The sequence below is a fragment of the Bactrocera neohumeralis genome, chromosome 3 (genome assembly GCF_024586455.1).
Source record: "Bactrocera neohumeralis isolate Rockhampton chromosome 3, APGP_CSIRO_Bneo_wtdbg2-racon-allhic-juicebox.fasta_v2, whole genome shotgun sequence".
NCBI classification, from domain to species: domain Eukaryota; kingdom Metazoa; phylum Arthropoda; class Insecta; order Diptera; family Tephritidae; genus Bactrocera; species Bactrocera neohumeralis.
In genome coordinates, this window is record NC_065920.1 from 28,582,363 (window position 1) to 28,607,928 (window position 25,566).

The 25,566-nt window shown below is 36.6% G+C and overlaps 2 protein-coding genes across 2 annotated transcripts in view; one reads left to right on the forward strand and one right to left on the reverse strand.

Moving 5' to 3' along the window:
- LOC126752955 (odorant receptor 74a) overlaps window positions 1–19,747 on the reverse strand; it is a 109,011-nt gene extending 89,264 nt beyond the window's left edge. The window contains exons 1-4 of the mRNA XM_050464006.1: window positions 19,343–19,747; window positions 18,764–19,286; window positions 17,564–17,746; window positions 17,466–17,511 (exon numbers count right to left, since the gene is read on the reverse strand). Of these exons, the coding sequence (XP_050319963.1) occupies window positions 17,466–17,511; window positions 17,564–17,746; window positions 18,764–19,286; window positions 19,343–19,695 (1,105 nt within the window). The 5' untranslated portion in view covers window positions 19,696–19,747. The remainder of the gene's footprint in view (window positions 1–17,465; window positions 17,512–17,563; window positions 17,747–18,763; window positions 19,287–19,342) is intronic.
- Window positions 19,748–21,674: 1,927 nt separating this feature from the next.
- On the forward strand, window positions 21,675–25,459 carry LOC126752785 (phospholipase A-2-activating protein). The gene is made up of 8 exons (XM_050463764.1): window positions 21,675–21,971; window positions 22,026–22,892; window positions 23,579–23,765; window positions 23,831–24,036; window positions 24,108–24,268; window positions 24,326–24,404; window positions 24,474–24,616; window positions 24,674–25,459. Exons 1-8 carry the CDS (start codon window positions 21,817–21,819, stop codon window positions 25,237–25,239), a joined length of 2,364 nt encoding a protein of 787 aa, XP_050319721.1. The 5' UTR covers window positions 21,675–21,816; the 3' UTR covers window positions 25,240–25,459.
- Window positions 25,460–25,566: the final 107 nt, after the last annotated feature.

A 25,566-nucleotide genomic window follows, 5' to 3' on the forward strand; every position in this document is an offset into this window, starting at 1 on the left:
GAGTAAATAGAGTAAATATGGAGCAGGTGTAAAAATTGGAGAAGATGGGCAAAATCGAAAAGTAAAAAATCTTAATTAAATTCAGAAAGAATATCTTTCTAATAACAGTGCATATTCTTGCCTGGCATAGTAAATAGCGAATGCAATACTTCTTACTTTTAATCAAAATGCTTTACCTTGCGAGGGTACAAAATATTCGGTCATTCCTTACTTCCTTACTTGTTTATTGTTAGTTATTGATTTATTGAAAAGAACAGCAAGACTAACTATATTAACATTATTAGCAAGTTTGCTTACTTCCAATTTTTGCTTTTAGTTGAGTTATACTTCAACTAAGTAACCATTCTTTAAATTTGTTTACGTTTGCGTCCCTTTAGTCTTGTTGTGTCTTTTGGTCTTGTTGTGTGTTAATCAACTTCGGCGCGCAATTGACCTATAATACCATATATAGAATTTGGGAACCTTTTTTGTTGCTCTGTTCAAGTTTCTTCCACGGAAATCGTCAAGCTTCACCTCAGTGTGCGCTGCCGTGGCTGTCATATCATCAATAAGTTACAACGATCCATCAAAATCTCAGGCAAATATCAGCACATAACAAGCATGTTTGCTGATATGCTCAAATATGTGTTTTACTAAGTTGGCAACAAATCACATTTTTCGAAATTTTTGCAAGTTTGTACTCGTATGTACATTTATACATATGTACATGTATGCATAATATTTTAGTCTTTGTGCATATTTATTCAAGATCTTGCCATTCAACACACATAATTCTCTACTTCCATTATATATACTATGTAATATACATATACATATATATATATATTATACAAATGTATTTAATGAGATAAATTTGAGTTATTCAATGGAGTGCCGAGCATTTTTAAAGCTGTTAGTATCATTACATTACATGAAAATTTAAAAATAAATGCTACAATATATACACATAGTATGTCTGTATGTATGTTAGAGCGGGACAAATTTGACCGGTTTCCAACAATTTCTAAGGCAAAGTTTAAAAAGTCGGAAAAATCGGTTGTATGTGAGCTATTTGATAAAGTTGTCCGATCTGGCCGAGTCCCACAAATCATCAGCAGAATGTCAAAATACATCTATGTATTAAATTTCATTCGGATATCTTAAAACGAACAAATTGTTATGATCTCTAAAAAAAAACTTCGCTGGATTGAAACCGGTTTTAGACCTATTGTCTCTTAGGCAAAGTTGTTCAGAATAAACCGTAGAACAATTCCGGCATAAGCGAGTTTTTTTGGGCCCCTGTAAAGCGACCCGCTCTAATGTATGCATGTAAACAATTATATATAAACATTATATGTACAATGCCGCCAACAATTCAGAGTTGATTGCCCTCAGCACTTTAGATAATCCTTGAGAGGCATCCACTAAAGCAAAAATACTTGTTGAAGGTCAAGTTTTTACTTTTTTCTACAAAAAGAATATAATTTTTGCTATTGATTTGTAATTGGATAATTTTACTGAAACCTAATCGATCCAGCCCACCCTTTTAGGTGCAATTCCACTTAGCAGAACTGTTTCATCCAGTTCAAGGCTGGCCATTCGCAAAGATAATATTCCAGCGTGTCATCTTTCTCCGCGCATGTTCTCCGCTGAATCCACCAATTTTTTTAAGGTGGAATATTAAAAGTAGGGGTCATAAAAGGCCCTACAATATTACTAAATTCCTTTGGCTCAGAAGTAGGAACGTTTTCGTCTGTCCACCTTAAACACTGCACCAAAGTAACTTTATGTTATGTCCTGTGTTGTAATATCTGAGATGTTCTTCTAGAATCCATTGTTTGAAACAACCCTTGAAGGAGCTAAATGGTTTGCGGCAACTTTGGTTAATTGTGTTCCCATCTGTCTTCGAGCGTGTGAACTCTTCTGACCTTTCGTTTCCCTCTATTTCTTCCTAACTGAGTACCCAGATTATATTAACCGAGTTACCTACTGATAGTCTAGTTGTAGCCTTAATTGCCTCATGGCTGTTCACTACAAGTTTTATGGACTTTCTGGCTAGAGAAGAAACCCACTTGGCAACTTCTGTTATGTCAACAATTGCGTTCTGAAAAACCATTGATACGCTATATTCTAACGGGAATGAAAACGTTGTGTTTTATTCCTCAGGGACCTACTTTCCTCGGTCGTATTGCCAATTTAGCGCGAGTTCATTAGCAAGTTCGATAATGATATCATGCCCGTAGTAACGCCGAGTCTGACTTCAATGGCCTAAAGTCATGAGTCGGCACAATTAAGCGAGTGCTTATCTCGAGTATGGTACAAAAATTATTTGAGACTTCGATCTGTATAATACAATTGAAGAGGTCATATGCTTATATACTTCAGGATAATAGAAGACAATTATACCTCATTTAAAGTTTTTAAAACTCCTAAAATTCAGCCTTCTGAGTATGTTCATGTCTATGGTCGTTATTTGTAGGGTAACTTTCCAAAGCAGCTCAAAACTAGTCAGACATCGTTAGACTTCAGATGCAACTCGTCGAATACTGTCAAAACATGCTACCATGCTACTTCTTCTTTCTTCAAAAATTTAATTTTTCAAAATTGTATATACGTTTAAAAAATAAATTTTATTTATTAAAATCGTCTTCATTTAATTTTCATCAACTTCAAGTGTCAATTAGGAAACTGCCTGTGCCTGGCTGCTGCTCCATTCAAGCAAAAATATAGATTTAATTAAGCTTTCAAGAAGATTGTCGCCTTTTTGCAGCCGACACTAACACTCATAGGAAATTCCTACGAAAAAGTGAAGGATATTTCACACAATTTCAATTTGGTGTCATTTGGGCTTACAAGAGCTTATTGCATCAAGTTTCTTTCCCTTCCCGTGTTCACATATTCCCTCTTCGTAATCAGATTTGCATGTACAAGTACATGTGTTCGTACAACTTTTTACTTCAGCAACTCTCCTACGGACATATGTACTTATGTATTTTTGTCTTAGCTCATCGCGCTCTTCAGCCATATGCACGCCACTTGCTTCCCTCCACTTCCGTCAGTTGCAGGAAAACGGATATGAATATGAATTATGAGTTCATTGACCAGATCGACTCTTGGTGCGGAACTAATTTATCATACTCCACATTTATAGTAAAAGTGAATAGTTACGTATTAATATTCCGGTGTCAGTGCAGTAAATATTGGCAACAAAAATAATTATTTTAATTTTTGAAAATTATATTGTCTATGCAGTATTACAAACTTATAATAAATTGTTTTTCTGTAGTTTTCTAATTAATAATCTCAAACACCGTGTAGTACCAGATTCCACCAGAAAATGCATCAAGCTACCTGGCTGTCTCCGGATCGAAAATCCACTAACCAAATCGATCATGTTGTGATAGACTGAAGATCCTAGCATTGACTCGGACCACTATCTTGTTCCAGCGAAGATAGGTACCCGCCTCTTTCCAGCAACTCGCTATAAAGGAAACGTGAGACGACATTTCAAGCTCCTTACGTACAACTGCAAACAAAACCATTGATTTTCGGAAAAGGCAAAAGAACTGTTAGTACGATGAGGGGTGTCATGTCGCAGTGGAGAGAAAACAGATTGCACACCTCGCAACGTTACAATCGACCACAACACGTACAGGATGAAATAACTACCGAGAGTTGGAGAGGGAAGCGAGACGCATTTGCAGTAAAAAAAAGCGGGAAGCTGAAATGCGTGAGTACGAAGAGCTTGACAAGCTGACCGACAGGGGTAATGTTCAAAAATTTCAAGACCGGAGCATACTTTTCTAGAACCCTCAGAGGTTAACTAGTGACTGATGCCCAGAGCATACTGAAATTATGGAGGGAACACTTTTCCAGCCCGCCAAATGCAAGTGAAAACATAACACCTGGAGATGGTGAACTTGACTCCCCAGTCGATGACGATGGGGCAGACCATAAAGAAGTTCGAATAGCAATTACCCATCTGATCTTCTTTGTAGAATATAGTCGGACGAATACATGCCCAACGATTGAAATTGAAGTGTGCTCTGCCCAATTCCCAATTTTTGAGGGAGACCACAAAATCTGCGCCAACTGCCGTCGGATAAGCCTCCTCAAAATCGCGTATAAACTGATTTTATCTTATCAATGAGAACTGGAAAAACAACAACTGACTAGATATTCACCACGCGCCAAATCTTGGAAAAGACCCGTGAAAAGACGATCGACACACAGCACATCTTCAACGATTTCAAAGCTGCTTTTGACAGCAGGAATAGTAGATGTCTGAATTTGGTATCCACGCAAAACTAATACGGCTGTGTAAACTGACGTTGAGCAATACCAAAAGCTTCATTAAGATCTGGAAAGTCCTCACCGAGCTGTTCGATATTGCAGATCTGAATAGGAGGGGTACAATCTTCTAAAAGAGTGTACCTAACAACCGCGTCGTTAGTTCTGCTTTATTTGGATTAGACAAAGCAGCAGAGCAAATGAGTCTGGAAGTGAACGAGGGCAAGACGAAAGATCTCCTGTCATTAAACAAACAGTCAGCGCATTCGCGACTTTGCTCCTACCTCATGAAGCTGATGAAGACACCACAGCTCTGAGGGTATTGACGTAGTATACGCCGGGGGAAAAGAGGAAGAAGAAGACCTTCACTCCGTTGGAAAGACCAGGTGGAGAAGGACCTGGCTTTGCTTGGAATCTCCAAATGGCGCCACGTAGCAAAAAGAAGAAACGACTGGCGCGCTGTTGTTAACTCAGGTATAACTGCGTAAGCGGTTTCTACGCCTGTAAAGAAGAAGTATAACACCTGGTTTTTGAAAAATCATAATTTTGCTATATCGGCCATAAGCCTGTTGTTGCTTATTGGCGCCAATTGTTGTTTATGGAAACATCATAAATCTTCGAAAATGTGTACATTTATTAAACTTGTAAACGAACCAGCACCAACAATCCGTTGTGTGTGAATGGCTGTGAAATTGGTGCACCACTGCGTATGCGGTTAGTGTTCATTACGTGTAAATGAAATACGCAGCCACGTCGTAAAACAAAAACGCACAATACTGCAACAAATGAGTTTCATAAACGAATTCCGCCGTTTTTCTGCAATAAATCAAACGCATTTCAATTTTCAGCTTTGTTTTTAAATGATACCGCTAAATACTAAACTGCCAGCCGGCGGGGATGCACGGGCGATTTCTAATTTGCGCCAGCAATTTTCAATCAAGCGTACTTTGTGAGTGCGTGCGTGAGCGTGTGATGTGTTAAGCTTAGCTTGATTGCTGTTTTGTGGCTTACAGTGTGTTCACCAATCCGCTAACAGTAAATGTGCATAAAATTAATTGGAAATATATAATAAATGCACGTTTCAACAGAAAGCGCAGCGTTAATGAATTATAGAAAAATCTGCCAGCAATTATTTTAAATTTATTAGACATTTAATTGAGAGTTGCAGTGCTGCGCCACAACTCGAAATCTAAAATGCAACACGTATGTACGTATGAGTATCTGAATTTTAATTTATTTTGGTTTAGTATGCACAGGTATTTGCCGCATTTGCCACAAAGCAAGTGGTATTTGCAATGGATTTTGTTGTTGACAATGCTCAGCGACCACTCTTTCGAACGATAAGCTCCAATTATGTACGCGCGAAATGCCATATGTTATCGGCCTTGATGTAGGAGCAATCGTTCCTATATAACTTTAATCACGTTTGTACATACTTATACATATAGCCATTGGTGCCCTGCAGAAAATTAATTCAAATATGAATGGGCGAAAAGTAAATTTGAATTTTTGTCAATTCATTTATAACTTAAACATATATCCAATTCAGCTTTCGTGCTATAAACCTTTACCTTTAGTTATATTCAAAGCCAAGTATTTTGCTTGATCACATATGTCCCGAGTTCGCATCTAAAATGAGCATTTTCGACCAAACCAAAATTGTGGGTGTAAAATTACGCATGGTAGAAGTGAATCTTCCCTGAGTGGACCAAAAGCATTGAATTCAATTGGGAGAGGGATAAGTATATAATAGTAATAGTTTACACCCTTAACAGCGTATATTAAGTACGCCACGAAGTTTATAACACCCAGTTTATTGGCAGCTATGTATACGTATACTACTATACAGTTATCCAATCTGATCAGTGATTGTAACGATGCATTTGTCAAAAATCGGTGTCAAATCTTGAAGACACTTTGGAAAATAAAAAAGTTTTCGAAACGGGTACCTCCGTTGAATTGATCAGCAATTTGTATGACAGTTATACTGTGCCCAAAAAATAAGGTTTGAATTTAAACTGCGCGCGTCGAAGGATTTGGAGAATTATTTTTTTTTTAGGTTGGTAGTACTGTCAGTCACATTTATGTCAAATTTCATGTCAAAATATTCATTAGTGTTTGAGATACGTGTCATTTTGTGAGCTGCTAAAAGTGAGTTTTTCGTTTTTTGCGATGTCGAAATTTGTTGAGCAAAGAATTTGCATTAAATTTTGTTTACGGAATCAATTTTCTGCTGCGGATACGTTGAGGATGGTGCAGAAAGCCTTTGGTGATGAGGCTATATCTAAAAAAAATGTTTACAAGTGTTATAGTGAGTTCCAAGCCGGCCGTGAACGTGTCGAAGACGAAGAGCGTCCAGGGCGACCATCAACCTCAACCGACGAAGCTCACGTTCAACAAATCAAAGATTTGGTGTTGAAAAACCGTCGATTAACAATTAGAGACCTTGCTTATGAAGCTGGCATATCGAAAGGCTCAGCCAATACCATTTTGAAGGATTTTTTGGGCCTCAAGCGCGTCAAATCTCGACTGGTACCGAAAACATTGAATTTTTTGGAAAAAAGGCGTCGCGTTGAAGTGTGTGAAACGATGCTTTCTGACTACCAGGATGTCTAAAACGCATTATAACTGGCGATGAGACTTGGATCTATGCTTACGACCCCGAAACAGCCGATCAATCGAGCGAATAACGTGCCAAAAGAGAGCCGAGACCAAAAAAATCGCGCCAAAGTCGCTCAAAAATCAAGGTCATGTTGACTGTTTTCTTCGATTATCGTGGTGTTGTGCATTATGAATTCCTTCCAACCGGTCAAACAGTCAACAAGGAATATTATTTGAACGTTATGCGCCGTTTGCGTAACGCTAGCCGCCTAAAAAGCCGGAATTGTGGAAAGACAATTCTTGGTTTTTACACCACGATAATGCACCATCCCATACTGCCCTCGTAATTCGTGATCATTTCGCCAAAAACTCAACCCATATCGTTCCGCAACCACCGTATTCTCCTGATCTGGCACCGTGCGACTTCTGGCTGTTCACCAAGCTCAAAAGACCGCTCCGGGGACACCGTTTTTATACGATAGAGAAGATTCAAGCCGCAGCGAAGACGGAACTGAAGGCCATCCCGGAAAGTGACTACAACCAGTGTTTCGAAGATTGAAAAATCCGTTGGCATAAGTGCATTGCATCGGGAGGGGATTACTTTGAAGGGGATGAAATTGATTTGGAAGAATAAATAAAGAATTTTCAAAATAAATACAATGTCACCTTATTTTTTGGGCACAGTAAGCCTTGGATAATAATAATGCGACAAATTTCGCAAAGATACCTTGCCAGATAAAAAAGTTCTCTAAGCAAGAAATTGAGTTCGATTAGTGGCATGTATGCGTAGCAGCTATCTGGTGTAGTTGTACGATATCGGCGGTTCCGAGAAATGAGCTTCTTAAACATCTCCTTTGAAATTGCTTCCAGGAACAGTAATTTTCAAATTTCTTTGCATCCAACCTTAAAAACACCAAAGATTTCTCAATGCTCCTTGAGGAAACTAGATTAACCCTAGATTCTTTTGAAAACCCTTGAAACATATGTGCGACCATTCAAGAAACTAATGAGGCTAATAAAATAGTTTACATGAATGAACACAACCATAGACCTTTTTCTTTTCTATATTCCTTGAGTTCCAAGATGAAATTATTTCAAAGTTAACATATAATGTATAATATATATGTATTTTTTCTCAATATCAACGTCCATCCGAACAGATAATTTGAGTTCATACCGCAATCACTGCGTTCATTCTAAACGAAAAATGTCTGCGATTGCTGGAGACACAGCCTGATTACAGCTTGAAAAAAGAAAAACTTGAATTTTTTTAATATAATTAGGGGCGTCACATAGTCTCATACAGTTATAAGTTATAACGATCCGAAAACATAGCATTCAGAGTTGTATTTGCGTAAACTTATTTTGGTATGCAATCCAACAACAAATTTTTTAAACTACAAATAGTATAAAAATTTATGATTTTATGATTTTACGATGCTTTATGACCCGTTGTGAGTACCCAAAATAACTTATATATATGTATATATATATATATTAAGGTGGGCCAAAAAAAATTTTTATTTTTTTTTCTTAGTTACCATGAAAATCTCATCCGACATGACTAAAAACAAGTTCTGGTAAGACCTGTGCTCTTAATATTAATATTAAGAGGTGCCTCATCGACATTTTCGATTTCCCATATAAATAAGAAATCGAAAAAATATGATTTGTTATGTTTCTTAGCCATCAATTTGTAATATAAAATGAAAAATTGTGGAAATCATTTTTTATAATTTTTTGTTGGACTTTAACTACGAATAACTTTGAATGAGTTGACTCAGCCAAAAAATGTTCTAGACCTTTTTTGTAGATCGTTAAATTTCCTATAAGAATAAGTGTTGATCCTCACTTACCAATTATTTGTTTGTGTACATTAAAACTCCAAACAAAAAAAAAACAAAATTTCCTGTGTTATTTATATGGGAAATCGAAAATGTCGATGAGGCACCTCTTAATATTAATATTAAGAGCTCAGGTCTTACCAGAACCTGTTTTTAGTCATGTCGGATGAGATTTTCATGGTAACTAAGAAAAAATAAATAATTTTTTTTTTTGGCCCACCTTAATATATATGTATGTATATATCAAATACTTTTGATGGTATAAGAGTCTTTATTCGATACGATTTGAAATTTGGACGATGAGCGCGGCAACGCCCACTTTTTGGTGAAATCACATATCTTGGGACTTGAAAGGCCGATTTCGATTTCGACTAAATTTAGTACATGACATTTTCCTCATATTTCTATATAACGGTGCGAAAATGGGTCAAATCGGTCTACAACCACGCCGACTTCCCATATAACACAATTTTAAATTCCATTTGATTCATTCACTTTCCAGTACACGAATTATTCTTAATTAATATAACGGGATGAAACTTTGCACCTTAGGACCAAAAATTACCCAAATCCAACAAAAAGTGTCCCAGCCATTAGGTATCGAATGTATGGACCCCAGTACAGTGGCGTAGCTACCTAGGGGTTAGGCGGGGTCTGCAATAAAACTTCGTAATTTTGATATAATCAAACCATTATCAGAAATAGTTTTAAAGAGTCCTAATAAAGATGATCGTAGCGAAGCAAAGTGTATCAAAACAAAAACGCTAAATTTCGAGTTCGTGTGGCTTTGCGAATTCATGCACATCGTATTGAACAACATCAATTATACAGCCAAAACTTTACAAAAATGCAACCTTCAATTTGGGCGAGACAAGTAAAGTTTTAGCAGAGACCAAAGGAAAGTTGCAAATTTATAGAAATGATTTCGAATTATTCAAGTGCAAAACCAGTGTAACTGCAAGAACATATGGTATTGATACCCATTTTCAAGTAAAAGGCAAAGATCACCGATTTCCAAATGGAGAAAAAATATTTATTTGATTTTCTAACACTAACATTTTTATTACAATTACATTACAATCAAAGCAACTTCATTAATCAGAAATATTCATATATAATAGGCCCAAGTTTTTCACTTCAATTTATTAATATTAACCACCTAGTTTTACCTCAACTAACTCAAGCATGGACTGTTCACCAATTGTGTAAGGAAATATTGAAAAAATATAGAGTGCTAAAATGCGACCTAACGGAAGTATTTACCGCAATATTATTATTCTTTACAATTCCTGTCACTTATGCAGCAGCTGAAAGATCATTTTGCAAATCAAAAGTAATAAAAAATGATTTAAGAAATGGTATGAGCCAAGCTCCACTCCGGCATTTATCGCTAATACCTTTGCGAAAATTAAAGCTTTGCGAAAACTAAAGCTAGGAAAACATTGTAAATATAATTGCTATTTAGTCAGTTGGTAGGCCGACCTTTATATAATAAAGCCTTGAAGCCTATACCAAGTATTAATTGTAATTTATGTTGTTACTGTTTAATATTTTTATTACCTGCCATGCAGAGCACAAAAAAAAAAGCTTAAGTAGATTAGCATTTTTAAAATATTTGTATATTTCATACTTTTATTGGGTTTTAAATCAGTTTATATGGCAGTGGGAACTCATTTTTTAATTTGCCACAGAGCCCTTGGTTACCTAGCCACGCCACTGCCCCAGTATTCCTGGCAATAGTAACTCTGTGTATCAAAAATGGGGTGAATCGGGTCAATACTTCCTTGAGCCACCATATATCTAATATTTATAAGGATTTTCGAACTTCCGGGTGACTTTATATTGCATATATCCGCCAATATTTGAGATATCTCAATGAAAACTACAGAACGTGTTTCACTCTCATTTGTGCCTAAAATAGATAATATTCGGAGCAAACTTAGCCTAGCCCCATTTACATATAACTATTACCAGGATTTCCAAACATTCGGCTGACTGTGCTCCATATGATTGGTGATTGTATGTGAGGTACTTTAATGAAACCCAGGGAACATTTTTTTAGTATGTGGCATGATAATATTTAATAGCTAAAATTGCTTCGAAACTACCACAAATAATGATTTATATATAGAGTATATGTAGATATAAAATCGTTGGATTCCGATCGTCCGGTTTAATAAAAGAAATTTTTTGTCAAATGGATTTTAGACGAATCTCCAAGGATAAGTGATACTCACCGCAAGGAGCTTCGGTTGGAACTGGATAAACACAAACAGCCACCACAGGTTAAACACTACTTTTAAAATTATAAATTGTTTTCAAATTTTTTTCTAGTCAATTCGAAACCATATTTACATAATTATGTTATATTTTCCACTTTATAAAAAAAATTTACTGCCAAAAAATTGTAAATTTTTCATCACTTTCTGCACCTAACACCATAAATTCATTTATAAACTTACAGTGCAATAACTGCAATTCCTTAGACTTCCTTCTACGTATCCGCTTTATTTAGTTTGAGTGAGCAAACACTGTGCCCTTTTATGGGAGCCGTTGTGAAAGGATGTTCAATTGCCACAAGTGTTGTATGACTTCTGACTTAGTAATCGTATATAAATAAATCTTCTTGCACATCTTCTTCAGTCACGTCATCCGCTTCCTTTTCAAGGTATTTTCCAATATTTTTCTAAATTAAATCATATTTAAAAGTAGGAAACGCGCAGTAAAGATGATTTTCTTTTTCTTATAGTATATTTATTTAGTATTCTATAGAAGAGTTATTAAATATGCCAGAGCGTATGAGTGATATTTTTCTCATAGCTGAAGGCATGTACACATATCATATGAATGTACGGATTAATTTAGTGAAAATATCAGTTTATACTATATGAGCTAGGAAGATTATATTTTCACTTTATATTAAGACCTAGTATAATCCATAAGATCTGAGATAAACGACGTCGAAAGTTGTACAAAATAGTCGCATCCCGAAATATAAAGGGTAATCTACCTGTCTCATAGCGAACAAAATTTAGGATCTGGTGGCATAAGCTTAAAATTGTATGCATATTGTGTTTACCATATATGTAATATGATGTAGTGAATAGAAATTAATTTCGAATTTTTAAAAATATTTTTTTTTATTTTATTTAGGCGATCGACTTCTATACTTCCCAATTTTATAATGCGTTAATAAACAAACCTCGATATATGGGATATTTTTTGAAACAGAAGTTTTAGTGTTGGGAACTTCAGTTTTAGCGGTACCATTATTTTAAGCAACCATATCTCTGCCCACTTTTGTATAGAATTCATATCTAAAAAATTACTCTGACCTTACGTGGTTTTTTAATTAACGACATCTTATATAATTATTATGTATTTTATGCCTTCTCATTGCGTTATATAAAACTTCTTCATTTTATGCGAATATTTTTTCTCGTATATAGCACAATTTGCAATGAGTCAAAAGCTGCGCTCTTAAAAATGTAAAGCGTATATTTACAGCCATACATTTATCTTATTTCACTAAACGGCTATAAAGTCTGTTGAAAGTGGACGCATGCGAACAAAAACCAACGACAAGCATACTAAGTGTATAACTACTGTAGAAATTTTTGTTGTGAGCTCGCTCCACGGCAGGAAATAGCCGCTGCACCACATTCATGCTTATATGTATGTATATACATTAGGGTGTCTGTTATTTCCCAAGTAGCTTGTTGTTTGTGCAAATGCACTCTGGATTTTAAATTTTTGTCTTCATTTATTTTCAATTTAAACTGTGCATAATATATATTTCTTTCTTGAGATTTTTTGATATTTTGCTTTAAGCAAGTAAATCTGCAACTTTGAAAAAGTGATACGCTAATGTAAAATTTTCCGCTCTACATAAAAATTCTCGTTAATTTTTGCCATAGAAACATGTCTCTTAAAGTTATACGCACTCTTAGTTATAGTTCATCAAATGATCTGAGCGTTCATACAAGTGATTGATTCATTCTGTGTTGCTCATACGACATGGTGTACTGTATGAGTTCAGTATATACCATATAACCGACGTAGAACTTTAACTGACTTTTATGAAAAAAAAAATACAACTGAACCTTTTTGTAGATTGAAAAATTTTGTATTAGAATATTGTTTTTGTACTCTTTATTTATAGAAAAGATTGCATATACACCTTTTTAAGTAAGGCTGTATGCAATTATCATAGATTTTTTAATACATACCATCTATAAAAATTCTATAAAGCCTTACTTAAAAAGCCGAATATCTCGAGAAGTATTATTGATAGTGATCTCGACCTCGAACCTTATTTATAGCAAATCAAATTTCCATTTAACTTTTTTCTATAGCTCTTGTCATTTACCAGATAAATACAAAAAAAATGCGAATTTCATGGAAAAATCAGGTTTAGAGCCCCGTACTACCTCGCCGGTGTGAGTTACAACTTTGTTGCACTGGGCGCTTTTGTAGAGTGAACAATTCTGAGAAATATGCGTCTAAAGTCAAAGCGATGCCATAAAATACCTCTGATCTGTAGGAATTTAAAGATAAAAACTCACGATTGTAGTGTATTTTCTATGGAAAGTTTTTACAGGCCTTGGTCCAGTTCTTAATGTTAATATTAAGGGCTTAAATTTTCAGGGAATTTTTTTAGGGTATTTCCAAAGAAATTTCGTGACAGGACTGAAAAAATTTAATAGTTCAAAAAAAAAAAACACCCTAATACATATGTATGTATGTATATGGTATGTATGTGCCGACAATAATGCCTGTTTAAGCAATGATAAGAAATTCCCATGCAATGCAAATCAGCTTCCTTTGTAAGAAAAAGAAATATTCACAATTAAGGAAGGGAAAAATTCGTGTGTAATCGTACATTTTATACTCTCGCAATATGCAATGGTCAAAGACAGGGAAATTCTTTCAGGAGTCTATATTATACAAATTAGGAAAGCTCGAGTATAACCGCACATTTTATACTCTGGCAAGGATCAAATCCGAGGTGATAATTTCGGGTTTTGACAAAACTTTTTCCAAAAAAAATTTTGCTAAAAAAATAATCATTCATTATTTGCCGAAAGGGTGATAGGATATCAATTATATTCGGTATCTTATTAAATTATATTCAAGATCATAGAATTGACCGATATATGTATATGGTATAAAAGACACTGGAAGTTTGAAATCATTATATTGATTATTATGCTTTATAGTTGCATTAAGAAACCTCGCGGATTAGCCAATATATGCGATACAAAATCAAGCGGAAGATTGAAAATCTTCATATTACCAGCTTGTTCAATAAGTTTTGTCGTTTGATAAGAAAAACACAATTTTATGATTCAAAATACACTTTATTCTTCAGTATAATCTCCCTGAACATTAATACACTTGCTCCAACGATCCTCCAATCTGTGGTTTCCATCCCTGAAGTGAGAATCTCGAAGGTCTGCAAAATATGCTTCAACAGCCGTTATGACCTCTTCATTTGATGAAAAACGCTTGCAACGCATAAATTTTTTTAAGTTCTGGCAACTAATGGAAGTCGCTGGGGGTCAAATCTGGTGAATACGGTGGATGCTCCAACAATTCGAACTTTAATTCATGGATTTTAGCCATTGTCAAATTGCTCTTGTGACACGGTGCATTATTCTGATGAAAAAGAAATTTTTTCTTCTGCAAATCAGGTATTTATTCACGATTTTTTTCCTTTAATTTATTTGCCATTTTTCTACATTTTTTTTTTCAATGTAACACAGCTTAATAAACAACATTTTTTGGTTTCTGTTCTGGTGCGTAAATGTACCGAGAAGATGTTTTTCCAACTCGTGATCACGCCACGTATACCTGGCCGTGTGAAAAACATAGCATTTCAAGATTTATGCCACACACTTCTAGCTACTATCTTTGTGTCCTTTTGATTGTCATCGCAAATGCAATTTTCCCTGGAAACTGAATACGTTTAAACTGAAATGAAAAATCTTTGGAACTCAAAGGAATTCGTAGAATCAAGCATTCTGCCCCCTTGTATTCGATAGCTGCGTCACAATCAGTCGGGTTCCATTACACAGTTTCGGCGCATGAAGATTGCGAAACATAATAATGAGAGATCCAACTTTGAGACGCAAATGATGCGGCGGCATATTAAGCCTTTCCAAAGAATTTCGAAATTCCACTGGATAATTCACGGCTTCGTCTTCATTGTCAAGACGATCGATCGATTTGTATGAGCGCAAATCTCCCGGAATTTGACTTTGCATCTTCCAGTTTAAGCCATTAACAACGGTATTTTTGGCAACTAAAATTGCGCGTGCACTCTAGCAACCACAGTTACGATAATTTGACCAATATTCGGATAAACATTCGTGATGAGTTCATCTTTCGTTGAAGTGAATTGAGAAAAGGTAGAATTACTGAAAGTATCAACCGAAATTTGCCATTCCAATTCCTAGAGAATACGATATAAAATGTCTTCGGCAATGTCATTTTTGTTCGTATCGCATAATTGACGCGGATTTGAAGGGTGATATGTTGAAATGATCATCACGAAAAGTGTGCGAACTTCATTTGCATTCGAAGTAGTTATCGCATCGTCCGTCGTTTGATTCCAGTGATTATCATGTTCCAGCAATTGTAATTGCTGGCTTGCTTCTCAAAAAGTTGCACAAACCGTACCATTCATAGTACGCAATGACAAAATTGAAATAGAACCACGTAAATTTATCAATAGCAACCAAAAGTAGAAGCAATCGACGTTTTCCGGGTGGATTGTGTAAATTCGTCCTAAGGCATTGGTAGGGAACACACCTGGATGCCTATCTACTGCTTGGTCTTGCTTTTTGTGTAACTATTTCTTCGACGATGCATTCCATGTAAAATATCAAGGCATTTCCGAATGGAGCAATGTTCTCGCAAACGGATCACTGACGCAAGTCGAGAAACTACTCGTCAATGTCAATTTTGTTGTTGACAGTGTTTCCACTGGCTGTAATGTATTCCCTGGGTTAAAATACACTCTTTGACCATTCTCCAAATTAACTGCGAGACGCACAACAATCGGAAAACGTTCTCCAGTCCAATACGCCATGCTTTCACGAATTTGCAAACGTATTTGTTCGATTTCTCCAAACTGCAATATTCAATCAAATGTGAATTAGACAATAGAGTGAATATAGTACGATCATGTGTTGTCAAAACGATATATCAATGAATGCTGAATGTTCTGCCATTGTTGTCAATTTGCGTTTCGAAAGAAAAGCACGTGTAGTGTTTCGACATTGATTGTCCAAACCGGGAAGTGGGATTATGATGTCCGCAAGGTTCATGAACCATATTGGTTTTCATCACTTCGTATAATACTGGATCTTTATCTGGCTGAGGAATTTCCCCAGAAATGATTTCATCAAATTGATCTGGTGTAACCACCATTCAAAGAAGAATGTGTGCGTGCAGCAAACCTCTTTTTGCAACTCAACAGAGTACATCCAGCATCTAACAGCACCATATAATGGGTTGTCAAAAAAGTCTTGCGGTATTTTTATTGAATTTTTTTTTTTTTTTTATTGAAATTGAAATGAATTTTTGATGACTCATGCCCAGCTCTTAACCGATGCTAGCAGCCGTAGCATATGCCGGTCTCTTTCGACCAATTCAGCGATTTTATCGCCATTTTCAACGACAGGCCTTCCGGAGCGTGGCGCATCTTCGACCACCTCTACACCAGTACGAAAACGTTGAAACCATCGTTGTGCGGTGGAAATGGAAACTGTATCGGGTCCACCGCAAGACTTTTTTGACAACCTATATATCATACGCTGCTTCCAGATAGTTCATCAAACATCGTAGCTGTTGTTTGAAAAATCGTGCTGTGACATCGTGACGATCGCTTGCTGATTGACCGCGATCCATAATTCCGCACGTATGTCATTGCATCCTAGAAGTACTCGTTCAAGTGGCTTGGGCTGCCATACGTTGATGGTAAAAAGAACGCCGACCGATATTAGCGCGACCTCTTCGTGGCATCGTAACAAATTTCAATCTGTAATTGATCACTTTGTGTGAAACACACATAAAGTTTTCACTGAATAATTTTCAATAATTTTTCTTTTGAATAGCCGGAATAAAAAAGCAAGCGCCCGAAATTGAACGATTCAAATATGTAATTTACAAATCAAAATATTGAAAAACAAAACAAACAAAAATTAAAAAAAAATTTGTATGGAAAAATTTACTTCTTAGAATTGTCCAATTTTCCGACTTTTCCTCATGAAAAGTGTAAGGTATTTTTATTTATAAACCTTGCCCGATCCACAACGAACAACCTCTGAAAATTTCATCAAGATTGGTGCAACCGTTCTCTTAGCGTTGCTAACAAACAAACATTCATTCGTTTGTAGGGGAAATAGAAAAGGGCTGTTTTTAGGGGTTTTCCGGCAATTATTCGAAATTTTCTTGCCGTAAAAACCATCTTTGAGCTTCAACGAACATTTAAAAAGAATAATTGGCCAAATTGGTCCAGGTGTTATTGAGTTATGCGCTTAGCAACACATTTTGCGATTCATTTTTATATGAGAAGATTATAATTCTCATGCACTAATAACTATTCTGCTTTATACCAACTGTTTTACATCGAGCAAAAAAATCGAAATCTCTTTTTCAAAAGTTGAGATACGTTTCCATTTATTTATATAGGTGTACATAAATAATTAATTGAAAATCAATATGACGTGCATCGCATTCATTTGCGCATTGATGTCAGAAACGTAAAATATGAACCAGCGCCCTGCAATATCTGTTAGAACAATGTTAAGATTTCATAAAAGTTCAACACCCGCGCTACTCACCTTCAAAACAGCCGTCAAAGAGACACTGAAATACTTGAAACCGGTCAAAACAAATGGTTTCTGACTCGTACTGATCGCCAAAAGCAAAGTTTTCATTAGACGCACATTTGCTTTCGTATCTCCAGACTTTAGTAAAACCAGCTCCCAATTGCATTCGTAGAAAGTGGAACTCATTTCATTAGTCTAAATAAAAGGCAACATGAGAGAGACCTCTCTCTGTCAGAGTCAATATTCCAATAAATTTTCGAATTGCTTACTGTGTAAATCAACCCCGAGCCTAACTGGCCAACCAAAATCATTTCCATTATTTTAGCGCAGATCCAAAATATGAACCCAAAACTAGCCATCGGATTCTAAATGTAGAAGAAAAGAAGTAAATTTACATCTGTAAATTGAAGGTAAGAAAAGCTCTTTCACATTTCTAGATACTATCTCATTTACTTTTCAAAGTCTTACATCTTTTTTGAAGCTTATTTTCTCAACACCTTCAATCAATCATTTTTTATCTAGGCTTTGTAAACTGACTATATGACATGCACACAGCTTAAACTTAAGATTCTTTGAAATAGTGATTATGTCAGTTCTGTCAGGATCGGGAAGAATCTCTCCGAGCCGTTCGATACCAAACGAGGTTTCAGACAAGGCGACTCTCTATCGCGCGACTTCTTCAATCTAGTGCAGAAAATAATTCGAGCTGCAGAGCTTAATCGAGCAGGTACAATCTTCTACAAGAGTGTGCAACTGCTGGCGTACGCCGACGCTATTGATATCATAGGGGTCAACACCCGCGACGTTAGTTCTGCTTTCTCCAGATCGCACAAAGAAGCGAAGCAAATGGAACTGGTAGCGAATGAGAGCAAGAGAAAATATCTCCTGTCATCAAACAAACAGTCGTTGCACTCGCGACCTGGCTCCCACGTCACTGGTCACAGTCATAACTTCGAAGTCGTAGATAATTTCGTCTATCTTGGAACCAGCACTAACACCAACAGGTGCTTTTTCGGACTGAGTAGACAATTGAGAAGTAAAGTCTTCTCTTGACGAACAAAGAGCAAATTCTACAAGTCATTCATCATCTCCGTCTTGCAGAAAATACATAAATACGCTCCATCATGAACGAAGAGGATAAAGAAGCGATACAATGCATAGGATCTGCTCCGTATCCGTGTTAGGATTGACCTCTTAACTTAAGCTACTCACCGTATACACCTTAAAGCCCAGTACACATAGCAACCCAGCACTGAAGGACAAATTGACGAAAATACGAAAGGAGAATTCACGTTCAAAATCTTCAGCGAATTTGTACAAGCGAACATTTTCTTCAATGGCTTCAATAATCCGACGTCGAAGTCCATCAGCAATATTTCTATCGTCTACTACGTGCAACAAACGCTCTGCATCGTGACGCAATTTCTGTTGCAATAGCAGAAAACGTCCATTTAAATGTAGCATCACTTCGGATAGGACGTTGTCCTCGCCAGAGACCATTGTGATCACGGTAAAACCTACCCAAATGTTTGATAATACAATGGCCACGTAAATCGGATTGGGCGTGATATCGAACGGGTAATACATTTTATAGAGCGGCGCTTTGACATTATTCAGATAGTTAATTACCGGCATTATTACGTAAGACGATAGAGTGCTAAAATATAATAATGAATAAAACCAAATTGGACGCAAACTTTTCTGTATATTCGCATAGAGTTTGGGATGAGATGACCTGCGGAAGATAAAGTTATATACATATATATGTATACATTCGCGTTTATCACTCACTCATCTATATAGATTTCTGCGTAAAACTTCTGCAGGAAACGCTTGAATGCCTCCTTCTTTAAGCCCAACTGAAAGGCCCTTAAATGAATCTCAACTAGAACCAGATAAGTCGGTCCACAAATTAGCATCTCATCCAGATTATTATTATTGACAATTATATAACGCAGCTCAGCGTCGTTGTGTTGCATGAATATGAAGAAACCGAACGCCCAAAAGAAGCGGTCGTACAACCGCAGCAGGTAGCCTGCGTCATCCCGTAGTGGCCAGCAAATATGATTCAAAAGTCGATAGGCTGCAACGGGCCAAGAAAGTGGAATCAACTTGCCGTTTTTCAAACGCGGACAATACAACATTACGTTGATGATGACGGAACGTTAAAACTTCAGTTTATTGACTGAGGATGTCGTGTGCACCTTTTATACACGAAATGTATACGTATGGAAGTGCATACATAATGTCTGTTTACATAAACACCCGACTGACATAATTAAGTGATTAAAGCACTTTTTTCATTTCAAAAGTTCTTGTGAACTTTTCAAGTATTTTATTTACGAAATAGAAAATTCATAATTACCTTCATCACGCACCCAGTTGGAAACTTCAACGCATTAAGAATAACTGAAGTAACTGAAAACTTCTAAAACGTTCAAAAAATCATCATCATCTTCGTAGAATATGGTCGAACTATGGTCGAAGTATGCCCGACGTTTAGTATTTACGTGTGCTCTGCACAATTCACAAAAAGAGAGACCCCACAATCTGCGCCAACTACCGTAGGATAGGGCTCCTCAACATCTCTTTCTTATATCTCTTTCGAGCGTATTGTGTGGAAGATTAAAGCTCACCGTCAACAAACCGATTGGACCTGGCCTGGAAAATCAACAACTGACTAGATATTCACCATGCGCCAAATCTTGGAAAAGACCCATGGAAAGAAGATCACACCACACACCTATTCGCTGATTTCAAAACTGCTTTTGATAGCGCGTAAAGGAACTGTCTTGATGCCGCTATGTCTGAATTTGGTATCCTCTCAAAACTAATACGGCTATGTAAACTAACGTTGAGCAATACCAAAAGATTCATCAGGATCGGGAAGGACCTCTCCGAGCCGTTCCATATCAAACGAGGTTTCAGACAAGGCGACTCCCTAACATGCAACTTCCAACTACACCGCCTATAGTGGCTAAACTCAATAGTATGTAATACAGATGAAAATTTAGTGAGACTGAAGGACGACCACGAAGTTAAGATTCGCAACGGAGCAATCGACAATATGATAATTAAGGGCTATTCATGTCCATAAACATAACTTGATATAATCTTGGTGAAACTTGAAGACCATTGTGGCCGAAAGTCATTCTCCAGATAGGCGTTGTAGATCACACGCCTTTTTCAGGGCAGGTTCGTAAACTGTACCTTGGTCACTGGTATATATCAGAGCATCCAGCAGGCATTCATTCCGATTACGCTTCAGCAACGACATTCCTGTGACGTGATTTTAAGTTGCACATGTTGTCTCAACGCTGCACTTAAACCACCAACAGCTTACTTATGCTTTATATTGCAGCACCCAAAAGGTAGCATCGGAGATCCTATAAAACATATGTATAAATGACCATCAAACGAGCTGAGTCGATTTAGTCATGTCCGTCTATGTGCGAATTAGCCCTTCATTTTTTGAGATATCGACCTGATATTTTACACCTCTTTATCTCGGAAAGAAGCTGACCGTTTGTTGAAACCGCCGAAATCAAACCACTCTACCATATATGTACTTAGCTACCATTTAAACTGATGATCAGATATCTTCTTGAAATTTTGCTCAAATTATTGATTAAAGCAACTCTCTAAAGAAATTGTTTAGATCGGACCACTGTAGCATGTAGCTCCCACGCAAACTGAACAAGCAAAATCATGTTAGGAAATTTGGCGTAGAATATTGTACAAGGCAACGGTACCGTCTCCAAAAAATTCGTTCTGATCGGCCCCTATATCATGCAAACTGACCGATCAAAATTAAGTTCTTGTAAAGCATATGTATTTGTGAAGGGTATTATATCTTCGGTGATTGTGTTTTTGAGTGTCATTGACCATAATTTGGACGCTTATTTAGAGATCAACGACTGTCGAACTCTGCTTCAGAAAGTTTGCTCCATCAGCCGATTTTAAACGAATACTTTTGTGTTGGAAACATAATTTTTTGCTTTCTGCACATCACTAGAAGGAATATCAATGAATCACAGCTAATAAGCGTTAGATGTCGCACTTGCTCCCGCCATGTATATTTGTGTGCCAATAAAACTCGCTGACATTTGATTATTGGAAATTTTTCTATTGTCATCGGCTCATCGTTGCACAAATTTGCAACTGAACAATAAATAGTTGTTTTTAAGTTGTCTATAATATTATTAGTTTTGCTAACAGGGATAAATACATTTAAAAGAAGATAACATATAGTAATTCTTTTGAAAATGTGTGCGACTTTAAACGATTATAAACTGAGTTGCGAGTTGTATGGCCATTCAATGGATGTACGCTCAGTTGCTGCCGGTTGGGAAACTGCGGAAGGACAAATAATAATTTCAGGTTCTCGCGACAAGACAGTTAAATTATGGAAACGTTTGGGGTAAACTAAATTTTGCATTAAATTTCAATTAAACGATTATTTAACCTTTTTAAGGCAAGACTACACAGAATCCGTCACCTTTCAAGATCATAAAAACTTTGTGGCTTTTGTTTTCTACCTTGACTCTGAAAAATGGATTTGCTCAGCTAGCAATGATGCCACCGTCGCCATTTACAAAGAAGGCGGTTTTGTACCCATACTAATTCTCAAAGGGCACGATTCCACAGTTTGTTCAATTGCGGCTGGAGCGGAGCCAAAGACCCTTATTACCGGCAGTTGGGATAAAACAGCACGTATTTGGACTATAAAAGAGACGGGCGATGTCACTTCGGTAGTGTTGCGTGGTCATGAAGCAGCAGTATGGTCAGTCGGTTGTCTCGTCGAGGCAAAAAAATATATTACTGGTGGAGCAGATAAGTGCATATATTACTGGAATGCCAATGGCGAAAAACTGCGCATGTTAAAAGGGCACAAGGATTGTGTTCGTGGTATTTTACCTATGAGTAATAACTCGCTTGTTTCATGTGCCAATGATGCGGTTATAAAATATTGGAATGATGATGGTGAATGTGTAAAAGAATTGAGTGGACATACAAATTACATATATTCGGTGGCAGCAAATTCTGCGCTGGGTGAGAACGTAATAGTGTCGTGTGGTGAAGATAGTACATTACGTATGTGGGACTTGTCGATTGGCGAAGAATTGGGAGATGCCATTGTTCATCCTGCACAATCCGTATGGTCTGTAACTTGCTTAAAGAACGGTGACATCGTAACTGGCTCAAGTGATGGTGTGGTTCGTGTATTCACAAAGGATCCTGCACGGTATGCAAATGAATCGTCCAGTAAAGCATTTGAGCATGCGGTGGCTACAAGAAAGATTCAAATGTCAGAAGAAATTGGCGGAATAAAAAAGACTGAGTAAGTCAAATTATAATTGTGATAAACATTAATGGCTTTCGTATTCAAAATAATGTTCCAGTAATTTTCGAAATATACGCTTTATTATCAAAGCATTAGCATTCGTGATTTGAAAATGTTTTAATTTATCCATTTACCGGGTCAATAATCGTTTATTACTTTAAAAAGACTTTCCAAAAAATGAACAAAATTCAGAACGATATCTCAAAAATTGAGAAACTAGTTCGCGTATAAATATATACTCAGACGGTCATAGCTAAATCGATTTATTTGGTCACACTGATCTTTTATATTAGTATTTACTTTATATGATGTCCGACTTTTTATTCTGGGTGTAACAAACTTCGTGGCAAACCTAGTGTATATTAGGTATAATGGCGATTTCTGTAAGTCTGCCGAAAATCGTATTATTCTTTTTTGACCAATATAAAAGCATGCTAGATATTTACGTGCTAATGTTAAGAAGCTAAGGTCTTACTTTGAAACGATGATTGGAGAAATATCAATTTATCTTTTATGTTTGCTAAAAACGTGACATTAAAACGAGTTATATTCCATGACAACGAGTAAATCCACTTTGTTCAGCTCCGTCAGTACCACAAGATAAATCGTTAGCAAATTATGCACTTAAATTATGTTAGTATTATGTGCTAATATCTCACAAGTTTGTTTAAAAATTTCACTAGTTTACCTGGTCCTGAAGCTTTACTCACAAACGGGACACGAGAAGGTCAAACAAAAATGGTGCGTCACCAGGATGGTTCGGTAAAGTGCTACGCTTGGCAGTTGGGTCAATGGACTTTAGTTGGTGATGTTACAGGTGCTTCAGGTGGATCTCAAGCCTCTTCCGGCAAAACCTTGTACGAAGGAAAGGTTTGTATATCGGAGAATAACGTTTTTCAAATAGTTGCTCAATTTGTCAATTAATTTGTTTGCAGGAATACGACTTTGTTTTCTCTGTAGACATCTCAGACACTGAACCTCCAATTAAGCTGCCCTACAATAGAGGTGAAGATCCTTGGCAAGCTGCGCAAACATTTATACATCGAAACAACCTACCACAAGCCTATTTAGACCAAGTTGCGAATTTCATAATTAAAAACTCGCAAAGCGCTGGCAACGTGTTATCTCAGCCGACCGCTGGGTTAGTAAATATTTCTTAACCTTATGACAAAAGAGTATTTATGTAATTAATACTATAATTTGTCTTTAAAGTGGTTACCAGGATCCTTTCACGGGTGGATCGCGATATGTACCTGGTAGTAGCAATCAAAACTTAAATGCAGCAGGTAATGTTGATCCGTTTACTGGTGGTTCGAGTTACTCCACGGCTGCATCGCATTCACAACCAAAACCAGAAGTTAATTTCATTAGAGGTATAATTTAAAGAGTTGTATTTGAACGTCACCTTAACGCACCTATCTATTTTTTAGGCAGTGAAAAACATTTTCCCGTCAGCAATTACGTAACTTTTGACAATTGTGATCCCGCCAAAGTGTTGGAGAAATTGAAGTGAGACAATGCGATCGCTAAATTTATCAAATGTATATAATACGATTCCCAAATGTAATTTTTACTTAGGGAATTCAATAATAAACTGACCAATGAGAGTGAAAAAGTTTCGGATACGTTATTAAACGCGATTATTGCACTAACAACAACTTCTCCAGAAGTGGATACAAGCTCTGTGGAAGCGCTGCATCATTTATTGCGTTGGCCTAATGGTTTGTTCATAAATCAAAGTATAATATGTGTTTAGATAAATTATTTTATATTTTCAGACATCCTCTTTCCCGTTCTGGATGTGGCCCGTCTGGCTATACGTCATGAGCCAATATTTTCGATTTTGAACTCATACAATTTCCTAGATAACATTCTGCCAAAGTTGAATTCATCTGCCGCTAATACTTTAATGATAGTACGTTGCCTAGCGAATATGATGCGCCACGAAGCTGGTCGGAAACAAATCGAACCTCGCTTTGCGGCCATAGCGGCACACATTGATCAAATTAAAAGTGGTAGTGCGAATTTGCAGATAGCCATCGCAACATTCTACTTAAATGTCACAATATCTCAGACACTTAGCGTGGCGAAAAGTGAATGTTGTCGTATAGTAACCGAAGGCGTCGTCGAATTGCTGAAATGGGCTATTGACTTGGAGGCATGTTACCGTGCTATTCAAGCCATTGGTAATTTAACAACTACGCCATTCGGTCAGGAGACGGTTGCTATTGTCGTATCGGTTGACTATGTTATGGACAAAATACGTGAATTAACTAACACTCCTCAATCGGGCGTCTACGCCAAACTCAATTCTGCGGGCAGTGCCCTACTGGCAACTTTCTGAGTAAAATATGGAATGTATGCGCTACGCAGAATTTATAAAACGATATCCAGAAAATGCATTAAATGCAAGCTTTGTTTCACTACCATTTGATAAAAACACAAAATAAAAAGTTTAAAAAGTATAATTTGCATATTTCACTTTTCCTGCGAATTGTCTCATCAAAAGGCAGCAGGGTTACAAGTGATGAATTTAAAAATAATTTAATCAACATTTGAATTAATTTCTTTTTTGTTTTTTGTAACCTCAAAAAAAGTTAAAATCACAAATACCAGATTGAAAAAAATATTGAATCCGAAATACCGGATGGGGGAAAAAAATAATTTCAAA